Below are 21,456 nucleotides of genomic sequence, written 5' to 3' on the forward strand. Positions count from 1 at the left end.
ATCAAAGTAATAAATGCTTCACATGCTTCACATTCTTCACAAATTTGGATTTTTGCAGGTAAAGTGAAATGAGAAGTCCGATTTAAAATACATACAATTTATTCATTATTGAGCTTCCATTTTTTTCATTAAAACCTTTTGTTACTATTTAATTGAAGAGCTGAAACCACTGTGTGTGCAGGTAGCAACTGCAGATAATACGTTTCTCTTTCTCTAATCTGAATGCATATGACAATGAATTTAATCACCTCTGCTGCTAATCTACTATAACGAGAATAAAACAAATATTGCTTTGTGTACTCTAATTGAAGAATTGATTTTACAGATATAGTACTTGTCCTCTTCCTTTTTTTTTCCTTCCTTAACAGCTGTTGTAGCGAAAGCTGCAAATTGTTTTCTGTTCTAAGTCTCTGTGGAAGTCTTCAAACACTCAGAAAATTCTCAGAGTTACCGTGTGAGCCATAGTTCTTAGCTTCTTTCCAAAGATTAATTTTACTACAAAACTCCAAAAGTAATGCCTCCTATTTATTTCCATAAAAAATGCAACAGATGTGAAGAGCACAACAGTGCTATTTGAAAGAGCAAATTCTCAGCTACAAAACACTATTTTTCAACATAGTCACCACCATTAGCTGTGCATTTGTGCTAGCAATGAACAAGAACTTGCATGCTGTGAGTGTAAAAATCTGTACCAGCGGAGGTGACCTGCTGTCACTGTTGCCACAGATGGAATGCACCACCCACCACCTCATTGTGCTCACATCCACTGTTTGGTCTCCATAAACATTTAGCAGGCATTTGATGAATGGAGGAATTCAATTCCACAATTTTGCTTCATACGCACTTCTGTGTCAGACGCCATTTTGTCAGACTGCCCCTCTGCAGCCATCTGTTGGACAGCAACAACATGTGATGGATACTGGTGGAAAGGTTCAACATTTACTGTCATCCCACCAACATCTGCTTCTGATATAATGGGCCGAAATAATAAAATAGGAGGCATTAATTCCACACCAGCCCTTGTAAAATACACTTTTTGAAATTTGTGAAAATGAAATTGTTCTTATTGCTCTTAAAATGAAGCCCACATAAGGTTTGTTTTCACACAGGCATTCTCCGGATAAATGAATGGTAAATTCTGAAACTCAAAAAAATAACCCTTATGGCGATGCCTATCCAGAGTAAAGGGTCAGAAGTTGTTGGATATTAATAGCAAATATGAACTTGGAACTGCTTCATTCTAACACTGAGAAGCTACCACTCTAGAGACGGTGGTGCTATGGAGACGGGCTATAAGATGAAAGGAACACTGTCCTCATGTGTGGAAAATTCAGGTACCTTAGCTTTGTAACCTTTTTGACAGCAAGCAGGTAGGGTTGAAGAACTGTATTACCATGACCAGTGGAAGAAGAGAATGCTTTCATGTTACTCTTCATTGCCTCTTAAATATTGTGTTCATAGCCTGATTAGTTACGCTGGACTTGGAAGTTAAGAATTTGGTTCTAAAGATTTGTGGCAATTTAATCTCATGTGTTGCATTAGAGATTTAGTAAGGTTTTAAGTCATTTTAAGCACATGCTTTAAGTCTTTAATGCAGCTTAGTAAGGTTTTGAGCTTTTCCATAGAAACCAGGGAGAGAAAATGAATATATATATATATGTATAAAATTAATGTAACGCTGATTGTCCTTGCCCTAAGGAGTTTACAAATATCAATATATATTTATTCACTGTAAAGCAGTCTTTGACTATAGCTAACTATTTTGGTCCAACAAAAGAGCAGTAATATTTTGGATTGTCCTTTAAGGTGCTCAGAGCTTTTAACAACTGCAGTCTTCCCCTCTTCTAAATCCCAATCTGCCAATAAGACAGTGATTCCTTTACTACCTTACAAAACAGTAATGTAATGTATAAACAGATTAGGGTTCATAGGCTTCATTGGCCATAGGATCAAATTGCATCATATCAGTTATTTATTTATACAGAAGCAGAAATGAGGGTTTTCATTCTTAAGTTCAGCTACTAAGATAGTTCTTGGCAATGCAAATATTATTACACTATCACGTGCCTTCTTTCTTCCAAATCCTCTTACCACATCACTAGATCTCCAATCAAAGTTGCATGCTGTAGTAATGGATTTGCTTTGCTTCTCATTTTTCTGCGCGACTGAGATCTACTGTCAGCCCAACAACCTAACATATCAACCTTCCCATCTGTGTTCTCATTCCACGGTGGCCTTTCCCTTCTCTCTAATTAAAAAAAAAAAACTGCCCAACTTCACTTCATACAAAAGGTTGCCCTGCATTCATCATTTTGGTCTCTTAATTTGATCATAACAACCCATCCTCTTGAATCCCTGCATCTGAAGTAACGCCAGGCTTCTTGCCGCTCTGTTTGAAACACTGTGTAATTCCTATTCATAATTCATTTCCATATCTCCTTCAGTTCTACCTCCAATTCGTAACAACTGTGCAGCCTTTCTCACAGATAAAGCCCTTGCTCTCAGAAGTCTCCCTAAGAGCTATCAATGATTCATCTGCAGAAAGTCAGGCTGACTGTAATTTGAATTATATCAATTATTTGATTATATTCTTCATCTGCCTGCTTGTTTGCCTTAAGTGTGATATCTGTTTGGGCAATGGTTTCTCAAGTGTTTGAAAATATTGCCTGTACCACAAATAAGTATGAGCCAGTAATCTGCACTGATCTATATTATTGATTTATTTGTGTTTTTTGGTCAGTTGAGTACATTTCTGTACACAGGCACATTTTGAGTGCCTAAATTTAGGTAATAATGACTCTTTGACGTATAAAAGTAGAAATAAGACATTTAGTTTGGGATGGCAAAAGGAGAAAGATGCATGAACTTTATGAACTTAATGAACCTTAATCAGCTCTGCTCCCTTGCCTATTTGATGTACACCTAATCAAAGACTTTTAAGTGTTAATCTACAGTGAAAAGTTTTTTGTGCCTTCATCGGTTTTTGGAGTACAAAAGCAGAGTATGTCCTGTACCATCTTTTTAAAGATTGTACAAGAAGTGAGCAAGTGACTGATTTCTTTATCAGACCATTATGAGTATAATTCAGACTGATATGATGACTTCCTTTGTCTTAGCCACCAATATGCACGGATCAGCGAGTTACAGAAAGAAGTGCAGCAGCACTTACTAGCATATTTAATAGTAATAAGGCTTTCTAACTTTACCTCATTAATGTTAGTTTTTCTTAATTTCTCCTTTTATCATTCTTTTTATTTCTATCTCTTTTCCTGCTTTCTCTTGAAAAACAATCTGAAGGACATTTTTTTACAGGATAAATGAAGTGAAAGTGCAATTCAGTACATAATCCTCAATCTGTTGCAGCAGGCAGATTTCTGTTTATATCTGAAGATATTTCACTACAGATTAACAAAAGCTTCATATAACCAGAACATGCTATTTGTGTTACACAATACAGCATTGAATCACTATTGAAGGAAAGCATTTTCTGATTTCATCCAGTGTTTTCCAAGGAATTCTGTCAGACAGTTATTTTTGGGTATGCGTGAGAACCTTTTTGAGATGCACTTATCAGTCTATAGTGCCATAACTATTTTTCTGTAAGAATAAAGAGCTCATAAAGCTTAATATAAGTGGTTCAGAGAACAGCTGGCCTTTCATCTCAAGAGTTCACACCAACATCCAAGGTGGCATTCAGTAAGAAAATATAATTTCATATGTGATTACCTGCATCATTTGGAATAATGCAGGCATAAAAAGTAAATATATACTCCTCATTCCATTCTTTCCAATGCTTATTGTTATCTTTCATTTCTTTTAAATGTTTTTCTTTCCATGTACTGATATTTTATAGTAATAATCTGTATACATTGGCTTAGGTTTTGCAAAAGTGCTATTTCTTTTATGTTTTGCTATTTGTGAACAGATGAAAGTTCTATCTTGTAAGAGCAATATTTAGTTTGATATACAATGGCCAGATTTCACAGTTAGGCCTACGCATTGTGTTGTACATTACAGATTATGTGTGAAAATGTCCTTCAACTAAATCTGAAAAAAAATAGAACTGATTCTGTAGTGAAGAAAATATGACACATAAATGATTTTCTTACTTAATTGTTTGCTTAATTGAGATTCTTGTATAAATTACTGAACTTTTATCAGCTGCCGTCACTTTGCGGGCATGAGGATAAAATAATGATTACTCTGGGTCAGATCAGCAATATATCAGGTCATGTATTTTGCATCTGATATGCCAGTAGCAGAAGAGTGAAAACTGTGGCAAGAACATAGCAATTCTTCCCTAGTAAAATCTCTCTGCTTTCAGAAACATGCAGCTAGAGATTTCCTGTAATGAAATCTTGCCACTGACTTTAATACTCCTTGGTGTATTTTTCTTGGTTTTGATTCTATATAAAACTTTAGACTTTGCAGTTTCTGATTAGAAAGAAAAACATTTTGTTAAGTTTTCACACAGTAGTGATCATTTCTTGAGGGGCTCTGTGCCTTTTATGTAGGAGAACACAAGCGCTGCTTCTGTCATGAACTTTTTTGATGTTGCTTAGAACATCATATGAAAAAGCATTATGCAGCTGAGGCAGTCATTTGTATGGGAAGGTGTTTGCAAGATTTCTTCTCTGCTTATGCAGTCACTGAATTACTTCTCCTCAGTGATGGCTTTCAGCAGCAGTAAAGCCTCCTTTTCATGAAAGTAGTTGCATTAAAAATATTATCCATTCAGATAAATAAGAGGATATCATTGTGTGCCAGAATGAATGCCCAATATTCAGTCTGACAAGATTCACATATTAATTTCCTGTCCCAACTATACAACCAACCCAGAATCACACTAACTGTAATCCTCACTGTTATCTCTACAGCTGTTTTCAACCTACTGCCTTACCCCTCTTTCACTTTGTCTCAGTAAGTTGGCAGATGCTGGATCTTGTGAAAATATCTAACCACAATCCCCCTCTTTTTAAATTCTTCTTTGAATGAATAAAATGAAAAATATGTTTTATATATAATTTTCTCACTTGAAATAGTTGCATAGTACGTTATAAATGAATTTCTAACCAAAAGCGATCCCTGCTCTTTAATGAAGAAATTCTTTTATGGCCAGAGGGTCAGGACAAGACCTGTGTGCCACTTCAGATCAATTTATGTTATAGTTTGTGGGCAGAAGTGCAGTGTTAAGTTTAAGCTGATATTCTATTGGGAATAAATTTCACCCTGGAAGAAAAAAAGCCTGTTTGTAGCTATTGTAAATCAGTTAGCAGGAATGTAGGTTGAAATCTTTTTGTGAAGAGTAAAAGCATTGTAAGTGTAAGAAACACTTCCTGAAGATTCTTTTAAGCTACAAGTTAACTTTGGGTTATTCCCAGCTCTGAGCTTGAATATAACTAGCAATAACATTTCACATCAAATAGGTCCTGGCTTTTCTCTCAGCAGCAGACTGACTTCATTTTGTCAAGCATTGCTGAGAGGATTAAACTAGGTCCATTATATGAGGCTGCTGAGATGTTCAGAATTAGATGTAGAATAAAGTGCTGAATTCTTAGGAGACATCACTGCAGTGAAATGAAATTGAAAATGCAAAATCAAACCTTACTTATGATGCAATAAATCTACGATGCATCAAAACAAACAAAACTTTCAATTCTATCTTCCCTGAGTCAGTCTTTTTGTGTGTGTGTGCATATATTGCAAGTCTGAATCTGTATTAAGGGAGCCTTTAGCTAGCATTGTATTCTCCACTGCCATACAGTAGTTTGTAAAGCAGCAGTTTATACTGCACTGGTGATGCAGAGGACAGCAGTGCACTTTAGTCATTTTGTTGTATGTTTTCAAATAACAATCCAATGAAAACTGTATTATAAATTTATAAATTATAAAATTGGTATCTAGCAATGTGTAAAACTTTTATAGCTGAGCATAACATGAGAAGGGCTACGAAGTACTGAGATAACTTTAAATCAACTAGTACACCTCTCTGGTGCAGGACAGAGCTGGAACAGTCTCAGCAGAAATATGAGATGAAAATATGAAAAAATCAACCTTCCTATAAGCATGTGTGTCAGTTGTTTCTCACCTATATCTAATGTTTTACCTACTTCTTATTCATAATTTACAACTCAGTTCTTTGTAGGAGCAAGAAGTGGTCATTACTTGAGTACAAAAGTGTTTAAGCATCGCAGGACTGACACTTGCAGTGAGTTTTCTTTGACCAAATATGTGCTTCCTTTCCTTTAATGCATTTGCTCCTGATGGTCTCTCTTTTAACTTTTTGTGCAGTGTTACAGTTTCTCAACCAGCCAACTGAGCAAGAAACAAGAAAACAAGACCACAGTCCAAATCAACAAGACATTTTTTTCCAGATCAGTTTAGACTTAAGACACAAAGCTGTGTTTTGAATGGCCACTGAGAAAATATGTAATACAAACTGTATGGGAAATAGTACATTTAATGAGTAGATTCATTCCTAAGGCTATATTTTCTGTAGTTTGTTGTTATTTTTATTAGGAAGTTTTGCTTCTCAGATTTTCAAAGGCTTTCTAATGTTACTTTGCATATTCATCACAGTAATTTGTAATAAATTAATTTTAGCATGCAAGTTATGGCTAAGTGGTATAGTCACTAACACAGAAGTCAGTTACAGGGTTTAATCCACGCTTCCAAGTGCAAGTAGGGAAATTATGTCTACTATTTTTTACGCTCCCATCAAGATATCAGTAATGAGCAAGGGAGAATCTTGTTTAATTGTTCAAATCTAGTTTATGTCATTGCTTTTTGTAGTCTTTCTATTAGAATCATAGATGTTCCACGTTCCTTCTCTGAAACAGTTTGAATCCTGGCATTATAACTGATGATTGATAGCAGTCAGAAATACAGTATGGCTGTAAAAACTCAAAGGCAGTTTTGCCCTCCTTGCTGCCCCCCACTATTCCAAGTAGAGTTCAGGTCCTCTGTCCAGACAGTCTCACCTCTGCTCAAATAAACACCGTGTTATACAGGCCGGTCAGCACTAGATCTTCACTTTCACAGTAGCATGGACAAGTCACTGTTTAATGGCACCTAGATTCACATTTTCTGTCCTGATGCCTCTTTAGAAAGGACCATTCCTTGTTAGTTGAGAAACTCGCTCTTGCTGAACTACGTCATATTCCAGTAACTCTCCTGGTGACTTCTGCAGGACCTCTGGCTTAATACAAGTGCTGTGCACTGTGTGAAAGCATTGGAAGCTAGTGTATGAATGACTACATCTACCAGATTAATACCAAACTGATGTTAGCAATCTTTACAGTAATTCTAAAGGACTGTTCAGCTCAGGGATATTCATGCCCCTTTTAATCATTGTTATTGTATCACTTCTCACACAGCACAAGAAGCCAGCTGACACTGCTAGTGCTTTGCAAGAACAATTTTATTTATATCCATGCTAACAAATATGTGCGCATTCACATACACACCAAAATATTTTGGTGTTAAAATGATTTTCTGACTTGTGTTTTTTCTGACCAATCTTGACAGTTTTCAATTTTAGGTATCTAGTTGCAGCATAGAAACATTGCTGTTCCACTACTTGGGTACTTATAAGAAGAAAAATAAAAGTAGTCAGTGTCCAACATTTCACATCTAGGCATTGCTCTGTACTATTCTCATGTGATTTTGCTGACAATTTGTTAGAACCAATGGCTGTGCAAAAATAACAAATAAAACCTGCATGTAAACAGTATGCAGGGTATAGCTCTAAATCTGTCTGAACCTTTGCTGGTCAGCAAGCTCTATTACATGTAATAAGCATTAAATACTCATTGCATGTTTGATAAGTTTAATCAAATATTAGTTCCAATTAAACGCCACACTGATATATGCAAATCTTAAAGTATTATCTGTACATTTTTAAAACCTGTTCTCAAACACAGGATTTTGGTGCACAGAACTTTGGAGTTTTGTTTGGTTCATTTTCACTAAAAGAGTGTTTCAGTCAAGAAGGTGGGCTGCACAATGCAGTGCACGTGTTTGAGTGATGGGACGGTGGGGAAACTCTATGCAGTTTGTTACAAACATCATGAAACATGGAAGGAAGTGCTTCCTAGAACTTTTCTGTGCACAATTATAGGGATGTACTGTGCGGGTGTGATGAAACTAATTATATTAAATTACTGCAAAGGTAATATGCTACTGTGCAGTAATGGGACATTTATTCTGAAATTATTGAAATCGTGGTTTATTGTTTTCAGTGGTGCTTGAATGGTTTTCTCCAATGAATTTCTCAAGAGTATAATCTTTTCATATTGAATTGGGGAAATACTCTACGCAGTATTAATCTGTGTAACTTCCATCAGATTCTGCAAAGACTGAAACTTTTGCACATACTGACTATAGCAACACTTTTGTTCACACGCATAACACGGAACATGTTAGTGTTCAGTTCCATAGGTCTGTAAGAATTTCAGTGTCCAAGACAAGTGACACATACTGCAATTAATTTCCCTTCCATCTGAACTGTTTGATGAATTTTAAGAACGAAAAAATTTGCTTCTGAATGATGTCTATAAAGAAACACTATCTAAAATCAACATTCGTAACTATCAGTCCATGACTTTCCAAAACTAACACTGAAGTTTCTTCCACAACAGGAGGAGAAAGGTATTTCGATTATTAGAATTAGAACATCTTCATGCTGATCCATTGAAAATATTTTTGTAAAGCATTTAGGAGAATTTTCCCCTTAAACTATATTTACATGATGTTTCTTCTCTGTCTGCTATTTTTCTTTAAAATATGATGTAAAGAAGGTGTTAGAGGAAACCATCTTGCCAATTAGATGATTATGAGCAGAAAACAACCCTTTTCTGAGCTGAAACTTTAATTTCCACTATAAAGAGTTTCTTTTAAAGCTTTTGAAATAATTTTGGCAAAATTCCTTGAAGGTTACGTCAATCTGTAAGATGAGTGAAAAGAAGGAAGTGTGTTGAAATAACTATCAGGGATTATTTTGGTGGAAGTTTTATGGCAAAATGAGACTGTGTTTGTGTAACCTGAATGCTTAACAATGGGAAAGAAGGAATAATCACACAGAGCCATAGAAACACAGGTCTAGCCACCTCAGCTGAAGTCCTCAGCATTGTTCAGGTGAAGTGCTTTCTTGAAATCCTCTAAAACCTCATTTTCCATTGCTATATTCACATAGTAATCTTACGGAATTCTTACAAAATCAGACAAGCCTTAAGCTTTTCTTACTTCTGATAATGAAGTATTTCTCCTAGTGGACTCACCAAGTTTTCTTTCACTGTCTACTCGATTTTCATCCATTTTACATGTATCTTTAGAGAAATTCTTCACAAAGTTCTCTTAATGTGATGAAAGTTACCATAAAAACCAGCAACTTTAGTTTTCCTGGCCATCAATTTTGGCCTTTTGTTTTCCTTGAAAGTAAAATCCTACCCCAGTAGCTACAAAGTTCAATTGTTCTTAAACAGAAAAACCAGAAAGAAAAATGAGTAAAGCCACGTTTTAGTACAGCAATGTCCAGGGAAAAGAACTGAGATAAGAAAGAAGGTAAATTTGAATGAGGAGACTGTATGAATACAGCATTAATAAATTAGAAGTAGTGGGCTCTAACTTCTATGATGTATATATGACAACATGGCTTGTGCAGCTGTGAGGAAAAGTCTATTACCATTTAAAAGGCCAGGTACTTTGCAATGCAGTGCTACTTTCTCCTTCAAACTGTTAAATGCACAGTCCACAATTTTTTGCAAGAATGCCTAGTTCAGCGTAATGCTTGGCACTGCAGCTTTACTCACTCCCCCCCCATCCACTTTCTGCCCATCCGTATATAAACTCCTTCTTCCTCTGCTATAAATTTTTGGCTCTTTACATTCATGTTTACATTGCACACATGCAACATGCAGAGGTTATCTTCAAACACAACATGTGCCAGCCTGTGGGGGTAAAAGCGATTGTAAACATTCATCCAATCTAAGTGCCTGTGTGATTTGCAAACACTTTATTACATCCCATTGCTTGTTCCATCAGCATTAAAAGCATCTCAGAAACTGGGAAATGTGGGCAGCACCCCACTGCCTGCCTTGGGAGGGTTGCAGAGATCTGCATCCCTGTCCTTGGTCCTAAATCCTCGCGCTGGCTCCTTGCAGATGGAGCTAACTACAGTGCTTCTGAGCCCAGAGCCCGGGCACAGCCATGATGCGGCTGCTTCGGTGGAAGCAAACATGAAGGCACAGATAATCTGCCCACAAAACACAGCTGTATTGTAACTCCTTGCACTCTAGCAAACAATAATTCAGAGACAGAAGGCTTCATTAATATGGCATCAAATTCCATGAAACACCCGGCATGTACCATCGCCACACACACCCGCTGCTTACCCTCCCCATCCGTTTCAGAGCAGCCACAATTGTAACAGAAATAAAACATTCTAAGATCTAGTCTTCTAGGAGACAGATGAATGCAATGCCGTTATACAAACCTCCGGCATTCTCACTATGGCTCTGCAAATTTGCAAACAGCATCTTCACCCCCCAGCTCTCCCTCCCTCCCCCCCCCCCAACAAACAGAATCAGAAAGCACATCTTACCACTGGATGAGAGAGATGAACACAAGTGCCCACACCATCATTTTGAGAGAAAATGCAGGATTCAAGAGTGCAGTGCTCCCCAGGCTTGTTGGATTTGAAGGAATCATCTCTTTCTCTCTCCCCCCCAACCCTGTTTTTTCCCCTTTCCTCTTGGTTGCAGATGGATCCGTCCCCTGCTTTAATTTTTTTTTTTTTTTTTGGTAGTGGTTCTCCCCCCTCCCTACCAGGTCCCGTCAGTGGGATGATACATTGCTCCCAGCTGCGGGAATTAATATGCAGGGGGGCAGAAATTAGATCTGCACAAGCCCTTTGCAGATATAATCAAAAAACGTCAGCTCAGGCAGCAGGCAGCAGCTTCCCGATCCAGGGGAATAATATAATTGGGAGAAAAGAACAGAAAAAACACACACACACATAGACACTCACAGAATAAAAACAGTCAAGGGAAGGAGAAACACATACACATGCACATATCTACAGAACTACTCACATACATGCAAAAAAAAAAAATAAAATCTGAAACAGCAATGGAAAGAGTAAATGAGAGGAAAAAAAAAGAAATGAAAGAATAAAGCAATGGAGCTTCTGCCTGAATGCAGATTAACTCCGAGGTCAAAGTGGAAATGATGCACTCTGCTGCAGCACAGATTAACACATGCGTGGTGTCAGCCGTGGTGCTTTTTAACCTTTGATTACACATATGCAGGCAGCCGGGATTTTCGTTTTGAAGGCGAGAAGGATTTGGCAGGCATAAAAAGGGAGGTTGGAAGGAAAAGCTTGCCCTGTGCTGCTGAGCATCCTCATTTTTCTAAACAGCTTGAAAATCGTGATTGCAAAGCGAAAAAATAAAAGGATGGATGGGGGAGTGGAAAGGGGAGGGATGGTTGTTGCTAAGTAACTCAGGAAATAAGGAAAGCAGCATTGGTGGAGTCAGTATGAATGAGGTGATTTAGTGTGTGATAGGATTAGGGAGAAATGCAAGGTTTTCATCTCCCCTCCCCCTAATAAAATCAGGTTAGACTAACACAGGAAATACTTCCCAGACAGAGGGGAAACATTAGATGCCCATAAAAGCTGGATATTGCCAAATTTTGGAATCCCAAGTTCCACTGTTCAAACCTGTAATCTAGCTGCTTTTTTGGCAGTAAAACAAATGGAATCTCATGATTTCCCAGAGGCAGGGCACTTCTTGCTAACACAGTCACTTGGACCATTAACAAATTGTTGACCCTCAATTTTTTTTATGCCTAAAAGCAAAACAAACATAGAGAGCACTAAGCTTCCTCAAACCTGCTTAGGAGCTGGGAGACTGATGTGCAAACATAACAAGCAGGAAGCGATAAGTGTAACCCAATGCCATCTCACTTCCAAGCCCATCCCTCTAGAAGAGAGAAAAATTGTTTTAAGGAGCACTCAAACAGAAAGCAAGTAAACTGCTTCAGATAGGATAAAGACATCAGCATTTACTTCAGTACCAAATTTGATGACTGGATCCTACTAAAACCTGCCAATACTTGGGCTGATGTGGCAACTCCAATGACCAAATGCAGAATGTATTTTATCCATGAAAAACAGACAGTAATTGTTCCGCTGACAGCTCAAAAAACATAGATCCAGCGCTCAGCCATCAAGCTATGTATTTTTGTTTTTCATTTCCAAATACTGCATATGTAACTACAACAGTAGATAGATCAATGTCATCAAATGAATGAAACACATCTGGGAACTAGATACTATCTTCCATGATCATTCATGCCCATATCTAACATTGTCTCTGTATGTTCATCAGTGTTTCCAAGCAAAGTACCAAGTTAGGAGCTTGATTCTTAATATTTCCAATCACTGATCTTATTTTTCATTGTCACTTCACCAATCTGTGAAATATTCACAGATAAAAAGCTATAAAATATTCCAAATGCTCTCCCTGTATTCCTCTATCAATATATGTGTGTAAATATATGTGTATGATGTATGCATATTCAAACATTAACATTTGCTCATCGTTCATTTTATTACTTGTCAGCATGACACTTGTGGTTTTACTACTGCAGTCTCTCTCATTAGTTACCCAAACATACCTTTGAAGGTTAACAATAGTGTGTATGTTTTGATGTGGGAGTCAGTGTTGTTTATAGTTGATCTAAGCATCTGAACTCTGCTCATGTTATCATTTTCACTACACTGTGTCTGCTGTAACATAGGGAGTACCAACTTTACACTACAGATTATTTACTGAAATTTGTCCCATAGCAAAATCTTTCCTAACCTTTTTGTATGAAAATAATTCCTCAACTCCCTGCAAAATTATTCTGCATGTTTACTCCAGAGGTGCAGCTCCTTATGCTCTGCTGGAGAGGCTAAGGGTCTGCAAATGGAGAAAAAAACTCATGGTGTCAAGGTTTTATGGGGTTTTTGTGTGTGTGCAGGATTTTTTTATTTGTTTGTTTTCTCCTTGCACTTCCCATCACAGATAGGGTATCTCAAAAGGAGTTATAAAGTGTTATATTAATCCTCTACCACTTGGAATTCATTAAGATGTACAAAGATATAGCCCATCAATAATATTATTCTGATAGGTGTGATGTTAACTGTACCTTTTATTTATATTGTTGATCGGCTGTCATTGCATTTTGATGAGTAAGTGTGTCCTAAAGATTGTATACATTGTTCTGCATATTAAAAGCGGCATCATTTTATGACACATGATGATTTTCAGACGTGTGCAGTTAACTATGGACATCAACTTAGGTAGTGGGAATTAAGGATTTAGCCTCTGGTACAGTCAGTGGACCACACAGAGGTCAAATCACATTTCTCAGAGCTCCTAGAGAGTAGATATCAGAGCTGACATCATTTCAGTACCTGAATATTTGACCATGATTCATAAAACGTACCCACTGTTAATGTTGGTTGTAATTAGTCTTGAATGCAAAATCATCCTACAGTTCGTAGCCCTGTCTTAGAGGACGGGATAGCAAAACCAGGCTTTACACAGTGCATTTAAATATTGTAATTATATTATAATTCTGGATATGATGACAACCTTTGTGGGGAAAAACATTGTTTATTTGCAGCAGATGTAACTGCTCCAGCAAACAAAAATCTAGTAGACTGTTTTCTATTCAAGTACATTGCCTTTGAATCTCAGGTTTCTGCATTTTATATCTGCAAGCTTAAATCGTACAGCAATCTTCCAGAACTGCATCATAATAAATTATCACAAAGGACCAAATTTACAAGAGGATGCTGCCTGGTGTCAAATGTTTATCTGGCACTTTGTGTGTGATAAATCAATCCCACATATTAACTTGTCCCTGAGCACAGACGTGATATCTTCACAACAAATGACTTAAAGGTTTTGTATAGAAAAAGATGTCTTATGAAAAATAACTGAACACAAATGTGATTGTTCCAAAGCATACTTTCTGTATCAGACAAGAATAATACAGCAGCATCCTACTATCCTTTAGCAGACATTTCATTCATTTACGTATAGGTTTCCAGATCCCATTGATTTCCAAGGTGTCTTTAAGCCCAAAGAAAACCTGGCTCTTCCTTACTATTGAAATTATTTTTCCTGTGTATCAAATACTGTATCATACATTACCAGAGAAGACAAAAGGATCCAATTTGAAATAAGAACAAAGTATTGAACTCAGGTCAGGCCCTCCACTCATTTCCTGCAGCCAGAGCAATTTCTTCCACAGCTGACAGCACCCCTTTGGTCTCCAGAAAGAAATAATGGGAGAGAAGGAAGGGGTAAAGTGAAAATATACACACTGCCAATGTCAAGAGGTTGCCATGTTATCACCAGAAAAGACTGCATTTATCTTTTCCCTATCTGGAAGTCCTTTCCGTATCAGCTTGTCATTTCTCATGACATTTTAGAAAAGAATAACAATCAGACAAACAAACAAAAACCTCCACAACAAAATATTCCTGAAGCTCATTTGCTACTTTTCAAGTGGCATAAAACTGGGATAAGAGGTAACACTGGATTATATGGGTCATGATAAAGATGTTTCTTAAAGTCAAAAAAAAGAAGGGAAACATTGTCTTGGCACCTAAGCTGTCTAGTGATGATTTAGCAGACATTGATAACTACATATCAACTAATCTTTTGATCCTTAGAAAAACAGATGAAATGTTTAAAGTTATTTTTGTTTTCAGAAATATTTTTATTTAAGATATTTCATCAGGTTTCTATTCCAAGATATCGATTTCTGAGCATCTGACTTACAATTCTGGTAGCCTAAATGCTGCCATAACACAATCCCAAAATACTGGCTTTGTTTATATGCTTTGATCTTCTGTTAGAACAGAAATATGTTTTTAACTACAAGCTCACTTACTGTACTTAGATCTTCGAGTTTCTGCCAGCAAAAGCCATACCAAAGGGTACTTTTTACTATAAACAGCTACTATTCTTTGATCACCAAACCCTTTCAGCAAACTGTGTTCCACATATTCCAGCCACTGACCTTGAGAAAGCTGTCTTCCCTTGCTGTAATGTTCAAAGAACCTGCTCCATTACACTAACTCTTCTTGGAAAAAAATCACCATATCAAGACATGTTCTAGGGAGCACAATAATGGTTCTTTTCTAAACAGTATCATTAATGCCTAGGAGATATCTCAACTCCACAAGTGTTTCAGAAAAGCACTATTTTTAGGAGCCGTATGTAGATATATATTCATATATGTGTTCATCTTTAGCAAGGTTTCTTACACATAGTATTTTGAGTATGTTTGTATTGGACAAGCTTAGGTCAAGAAACTGTGTTTGAACTACAGCTTTCTCCACATACCTTGTGCTAAATCTCTAAGTTAAAGACCAATGTGTTTTGAGACCACCTCAGGAAGGCAGTTCCTGCTTATGCTAGTCAGGTACTGAAACGAGGGGGAAAGGAATAAACTAGAGTTGTCTTCATTCTCTCATTCCTGAAAGAACAGCAGACAGGTAATGTCACTGCTGTCTCTGGGATCATGCTGGAATTTTTATCTGGAGTTATGAGGGAACTCTATGTTGGAAGGCTGCTCCAAAAATAATGCCTTCTATTTTATTATGATGGCCCACAACATCAGAAGCAGATGTTGGTGGGATGGCGAGAGAGGTTGAACCTTCCCAGCAATATTCCATTACATGTTGTTGCTTCAGAAGGGCAGTCTGACAAAACGTCATCTGACATGGAAGTGTGTATGGAGCAGAAGTGGGACACTGAATTCTTCCAGAAAAAAATGCACCTGATGACATTCACTGATTCTTATTGAATGTGACCAGACAGTGGATGTGAGCACGGTGAGGCAATGGGTGGTGCCTTTCAGCATTGGTCACATAGATACGAAAGACATGCCATATTCCAGACAGCCATGCACAGCTGCCCCACCAAAAATGAAGAGCATCTTGATAAGGTTATCCATGCAAATCTGCAGATTATTATCAGGGAACTGCATACAGAGCTGAGTATCAGCTTCAGTGCATTGGAAATGATGATAGTAATGTTGGAATATCTCAAAGTTTGCACCAAGTGGGTCCCACAAATGCTTACAGAGGAAGAGAAAGAACACCACGTGCAAGTTTGTCAGGACCTACTGAACCAATATAAGGCCGAAGCTGACAGTTTTCTGGATTGCATCATTACCATTGATGAGATGTGGTGTCACTGCTGTGAGCCAGAGTCAAAACGGTAGTCCACTGAGTGGTGAGATGTGAATTCCACACTGAAGAAAAAGTTGCAGCTCTCAGCATCTTGTGATGTACAATTTTTTGGGATAGAAAAGGGGTTATCCTTCTGGATGTCCTGGAACCCAGACAAACCATCAACTCTGACCACTACATTGAAATGAGGACCAAGATAAAGGCTTGAACTTCCAGAGTCAGGCCAGAGAAGAAGGCAACCTTTCTCTTGCAACGTGATAAAGGCAGGCTTGGTAATTGTTTGAAGACCACAGACCACATCGTCGGACCACAGACCACGTCATCAGTCTTGGCTGCACTTTCCTACCACACCCACATATAGTCCAGATTTGACACCTTCTGACTTCTATCTCTTTGGGACAATGAAAGATGCACTGGGTAGAAGTGGCCAACATTTTCCTAGCAATGCTGCTGTCGTAGCAGCTGTGAAACACTGCATCAACTCTGCTTGTACAGCATGCAGGCTCTTGTTCATTGCTGGCAAAAATGCATAGCTACTGGTGCTGACTACATTGAAGAATAGTGTTTCCTAGCTGAAAAACTGAAATAAATAGGAGACATTATTTTCAAAGCAACCTACGTACTTTCAGTGGGATGAGTTCCAATCAATCATTTCCAGTATAATTGGGATCAGTCATCATTCAACCTATTTACATACTTTTTTTAGAAGTTTGCTTTCAATATGTGCATAGCATAAAGTTCTAACTGCATGTATACTGTACCAATTAATTAAATTCAGAAATAAAAAATGTAAGTCCTATGGCAGAAATCTTGGAACGCTGGAACAGTTTGCTGAAGTCAAACAGGTATATAAAGGTCCCTTCACTGTTGTTTCTAAAGACTGACAGAGAAGTGCTGTGTATACATTGTAGCTGAAGGCTTATATTAAAAAATGGACTGAAATTAAACAAACGAGAATTTCTCAGATAAGCTTTTAAACATAAAAGTAAAAAGCCAGTATCTTTTTATCTGTAGATTTTTTTCTTTCTTTGTTGACCCAGAGAAATTCATTCCTTTAGTAGGTTAAAGGGCAGTGAAAATATTTGAAGCCACTTAAATATAAAGATGTATTTTTGATGATTTAAATGAGAAAAAAAAAATAAGAAAAACAACACATATTGAAGGTAATGAGAAATTGGGCATATGAGATAAAAAGCAAATGGAGAAAAAATGATGGGAAATGGGGAGTATTGCGAACAAGATCAAAAGAAAATGAAGAAAAAATGTGATTTCCTAGGATGTTACATAAAGTCTATAGCTTCTTTTCATCTCTCCCTCTCAAGCTCAGTTTTCTGAAATGAAAGCCTACTGCTAAGTAATGATTTTCAGGATAATATTTCTAAAATAAACTCACTATGTTTCATGGTATTTGGTCTGGTATTACTTTCAACATACTCAGAACAGTAACTGCATCAGAAATCTCTTCAGATCACTGTGTCTGCTAGAGAACTGCAATACACTTATTTCCCTTCCCTGTTTGCTTGCCTTTTTTTAAATAGTAAATATTAGTAATTTTTAATAGTGAATATTTTTATAGTAAATTTTTTATTACATTATCCTCCTTAGCACCTATAAATTATACAGACTGTATAACAATAAAATAGAAGTGAGCTCTGAATTATCTCTTTTCCACTGAAATGTAGGTTGTCTGATGATCTCAGTTGCAGACTTGATTCGAGCTTTTACATATATTTCCCCATAGAAGTTTACAAGAATACTATTGCCCCCAAATATAAATACAGTGCTATAGTTCTAAATATAGTGCTATATAGTTCTATGTCATGCATATATGTCACTCAGCAAGTCCAATGTATACTGCAAGAAATGTTTCCCCTATTGGCCGCCACAGTTTATTTTTTCATATGAAATGAGATTTTGGGAGATGCTATGACTCCACACAGTAATAGGAAGATAAAAAATCATACTAATTCAGTATTTTACTCTCTTCAGCACTTCAGTTTTCACAATTGGGACTGAAAACACAAAATATTTCTGAAGAGCTGCAATAGAAACTCTTAACAGCTCAGGCTGAAATCTGAGGTCTGGGTAAAAAGAAAAGAAAAAAGAAAAAAGAAGAAAAAAACCCACAAAAATAATTTGTAAGCTGCCTCCAGTTTCAAAGCTTGCTAGTTTAGTTTTCCAGTTCTCTTACTGCAAAGTCAGAGGAGCTGTTGTGATTAGAACTAATGGATTAATCTATCAACACAACCCCTTTAGTACTCCAGTGTAAACAAAACTAATTTTAGAGCAGAAATAACTGCAAAAATACAAATGTTCAAATAAATTTAAACATATTAAACACTGTAATGTCTAATAAGGTTAGGATAATGATTTGCAATGTTAATTATTAAACAGTTGTGCTGTTATTAAAATTGATAACGTCATAATCATGATTAGGTAGCTCTGCTTATTTTGAAGTCTGAAGGACTTGTGATGTGTGTTCTATTATTCCAAACGCTTGGACTAAATCAAATATTAATTTATATATTAATAAACACTAGAGCAAGACAAGAGAAATGGAATTAAAAAGACTGCTATAAGAAAGACCTATTTTTACATTCCCTGTGTCTACTAGCACTCTCAAATATATAGGGTCAGAAATTGAAGTGGGAGAATCCCCAGATTTGCCCACTTGAGGTAGTACTGATCTGCTACTGAACTGACACTGCAACAGAACTTTAGAAGGCTTTCAAGTACTTCTTAGTTATTGGGTTAATTGTACACACTCCCGTTATTTTAGAAAGATGTCTCAGAAACTAAAACCAAGATTTAATTTCTTAAAACTTTTGAGCTATTTCTTTCAGCAAATATTAATTCTTTGTACTTCTATCAAAGAAAAAGCCAAGAAACTAATGGACTGTACGCTTTCATATTTGTCAGACCACATCAACAACATCTCAGAAGGTATCCAGGAATAAATGCTGTTTTGCTGCTTTTCTGTCTGCATGTGTAGCAGCAGACGCCAGTGTCCTTATTTAAACTAGTAATTCAAAATAAAGTGGCTGAATTTTTTCAGAGATGCTTTTTAATTAAGTTTTTTATAATTTCAGAGCAACGCCCTCAGCAACAGAAGCAACGTGTTGTGCCTCTGAGGTGGCGTGTTTGCATAACCACCGGCAGAAAGGCATTTATGTCTTTCTTTATTAATAATTCATCAGGTCCTACAAAACAGATTCTAAGAAAAACACAGAGAGGTGGGGCCAAGCTCACAAGTTCACATCTAAACTGAAATTTCCCAGTCCTCAGTGGGAAATAAAAAATTCTGAAGTTTTAATTTGTTTTAAAGTTAATTAGCCTAATGTCTCTGACATTAGCTTTTACAAACAAAATTTCTTTCTTTCCAGTCTTGAAACAGATAATCTTATCTTATGGCCCAGAGTTTGGCTTTAAGTGCCAAGCCGTGGAAATGGGCAGCTGCCCCAGCACTTCTTTGAGTATTTTTGCCCTGACGGATGTGAAAAAGCAACAAGTCAGCCCTATTCTGCTGGCTCCCACACGTCTCCAGCAGAGCTAAACTGCTGGCAGGGAGAACAGAAAGTGGCCTTTTTTGCAGCAAACCATACTGTTGAGGTATCAAGGAATTTAATTAAAAGCCACAGGTTACAGTGCATTAAAAGATGCACTCTTTATGTGTATAATCTTCCATATGAAGGTAAATCTATTCTTATTCTCAATTAAACAAACACTGGTATTTAAAACTGCTCCGTTCAGTTAGGTTTCCTAGGTGCTCCTTCCAGGCTTCTGCTACATAGTGGAAATGGAATGTATGGACAGCTTTCCCAGGGAGGAAAAAAATTGCTCAACACTGTTTGAAAGAGACAACAGATGGAGAGACTGTTTCTCAGAATAATCCTCCCTAGTGGACGTTGAAGTCACAATCCTGCAGAAAGACAGAGGGCAAAATTTCTCTTGCAACATCTGTGAAAGGCAATCCAGGGAAAACAAATAAATTAGCCTCTTTTAAATGACAGATGACTGCACATGACCCAGAGTTATTTATATATGACAACATGTTTGCTTATTTGCATCCTTTCATTTTGTTTATGGATGGTTTAACTGAATTTTCAGATATGTTTTGTCAGATCACGCTCCCAACCCTGGTTCTTTTACACTGTTCAAAGTAGGGACAGAAAATGTACTTAAACAGCTGGGGAATTCTTGACATCAATATTCAAAAGGTAATTCCAGCCAGGTGTAGGCCAGCTTTTTTTTTTTTTTTTTTTTCCCATTTATTCTGATCCTTCTCCCCAGCATAGAAAGCAAAATGCTAGAATAGAAAATTCTCCCTCCATCTTTTTTTTTCTTGAAATGTCATCCACATATGCAAATATTTCTCATCATTTCTGTTCTCCCTTTGGCAGTGAATAAACTATTAAACTGTAAAACTTTACAGTTTTCTAGTTCTATCTCCATTCATTTTTAGCATAATTAAATATTTTTTTCTTTATTCCATTTGTTGGTCTGGGCAGTGTATCCTATATTGCTTTGTAGCGTCTAGAGGCTAATTACAATATTCATTCTCCTTTGTAACATTCATTACAGCTGCTCTCTAACATTTTGGTTCTGTGTTTATCAGTAGATTCTTTTTCTTTTTTTTCCCCACAGTTCTTTTTCAAGTCTTGCTATTTCCAGAATTTGAATATTCATTGTTTGATTGAGTGTATTAAATTGTATAGAAGCAAATATGGGTTTTCCCTGTAGCAGAATGTCACAGAATGAGTTTCAGTACTGCTAAAACGAGTTAAACTGAGGGAATGCAACAAAAACAAAAAAAAGTATGCTGGAAATAGGAATAAGAACAGATGGCCAAAGTTAGCATTTTTAGATTCTGATATTACATAAAGTGGTAGGAGGAAAACTAAAAAGGTCAGTAGCAAGCTTTTCAATAGTAGAAAGATTCTGTTGATACTCTCTTATCCAAGCTCATTTACAGTAATGAGGTAAATAGATAGCCTTTTAAATGAGAGTTGTTTTTTCCGTGTTTGTGGCAACTGAAAATCTCATTGCGAAAGCCACCAGTTTCAACATGAAAATGCTTAATCTGCTAAATTGGGATTGCAAGGAGACCTATAGCTATGACTACTTGCTCTTCGTGGTTTTTTAAGGCTTTTGCATTTATTTGAAAGAAATTACTAATCAATTATTTCACATGATCACAT

The 21,456-nt window shown here is 36.8% G+C and overlaps 1 protein-coding gene across 2 annotated transcripts in view; it reads right to left on the reverse strand.

Moving 5' to 3' along the window:
• The window catches only part of GABRG2 (gamma-aminobutyric acid type A receptor subunit gamma2), a 68,727-nt gene extending 57,274 nt beyond the window's left edge, over positions 1–11,453 (reverse strand). For both annotated transcript variants that reach the window (XM_048960408.1, XM_048960406.1), the window contains exon 1: positions 10,601–11,453. In XM_048960408.1, coding sequence (XP_048816365.1) covers positions 10,601–10,707 — 107 coding nt within the window. In that variant the 5' untranslated portion in view covers positions 10,708–11,453. The remainder of the gene's footprint in view (positions 1–10,600) is intronic.
• Positions 11,454–21,456: the final 10,003 nt, after the last annotated feature.

This window comes from Lagopus muta, chromosome 14 (genome assembly GCF_023343835.1).
Source record: "Lagopus muta isolate bLagMut1 chromosome 14, bLagMut1 primary, whole genome shotgun sequence".
In the NCBI taxonomy this organism is placed as follows: Eukaryota; Metazoa; Chordata; class Aves; order Galliformes; family Phasianidae; genus Lagopus; species Lagopus muta.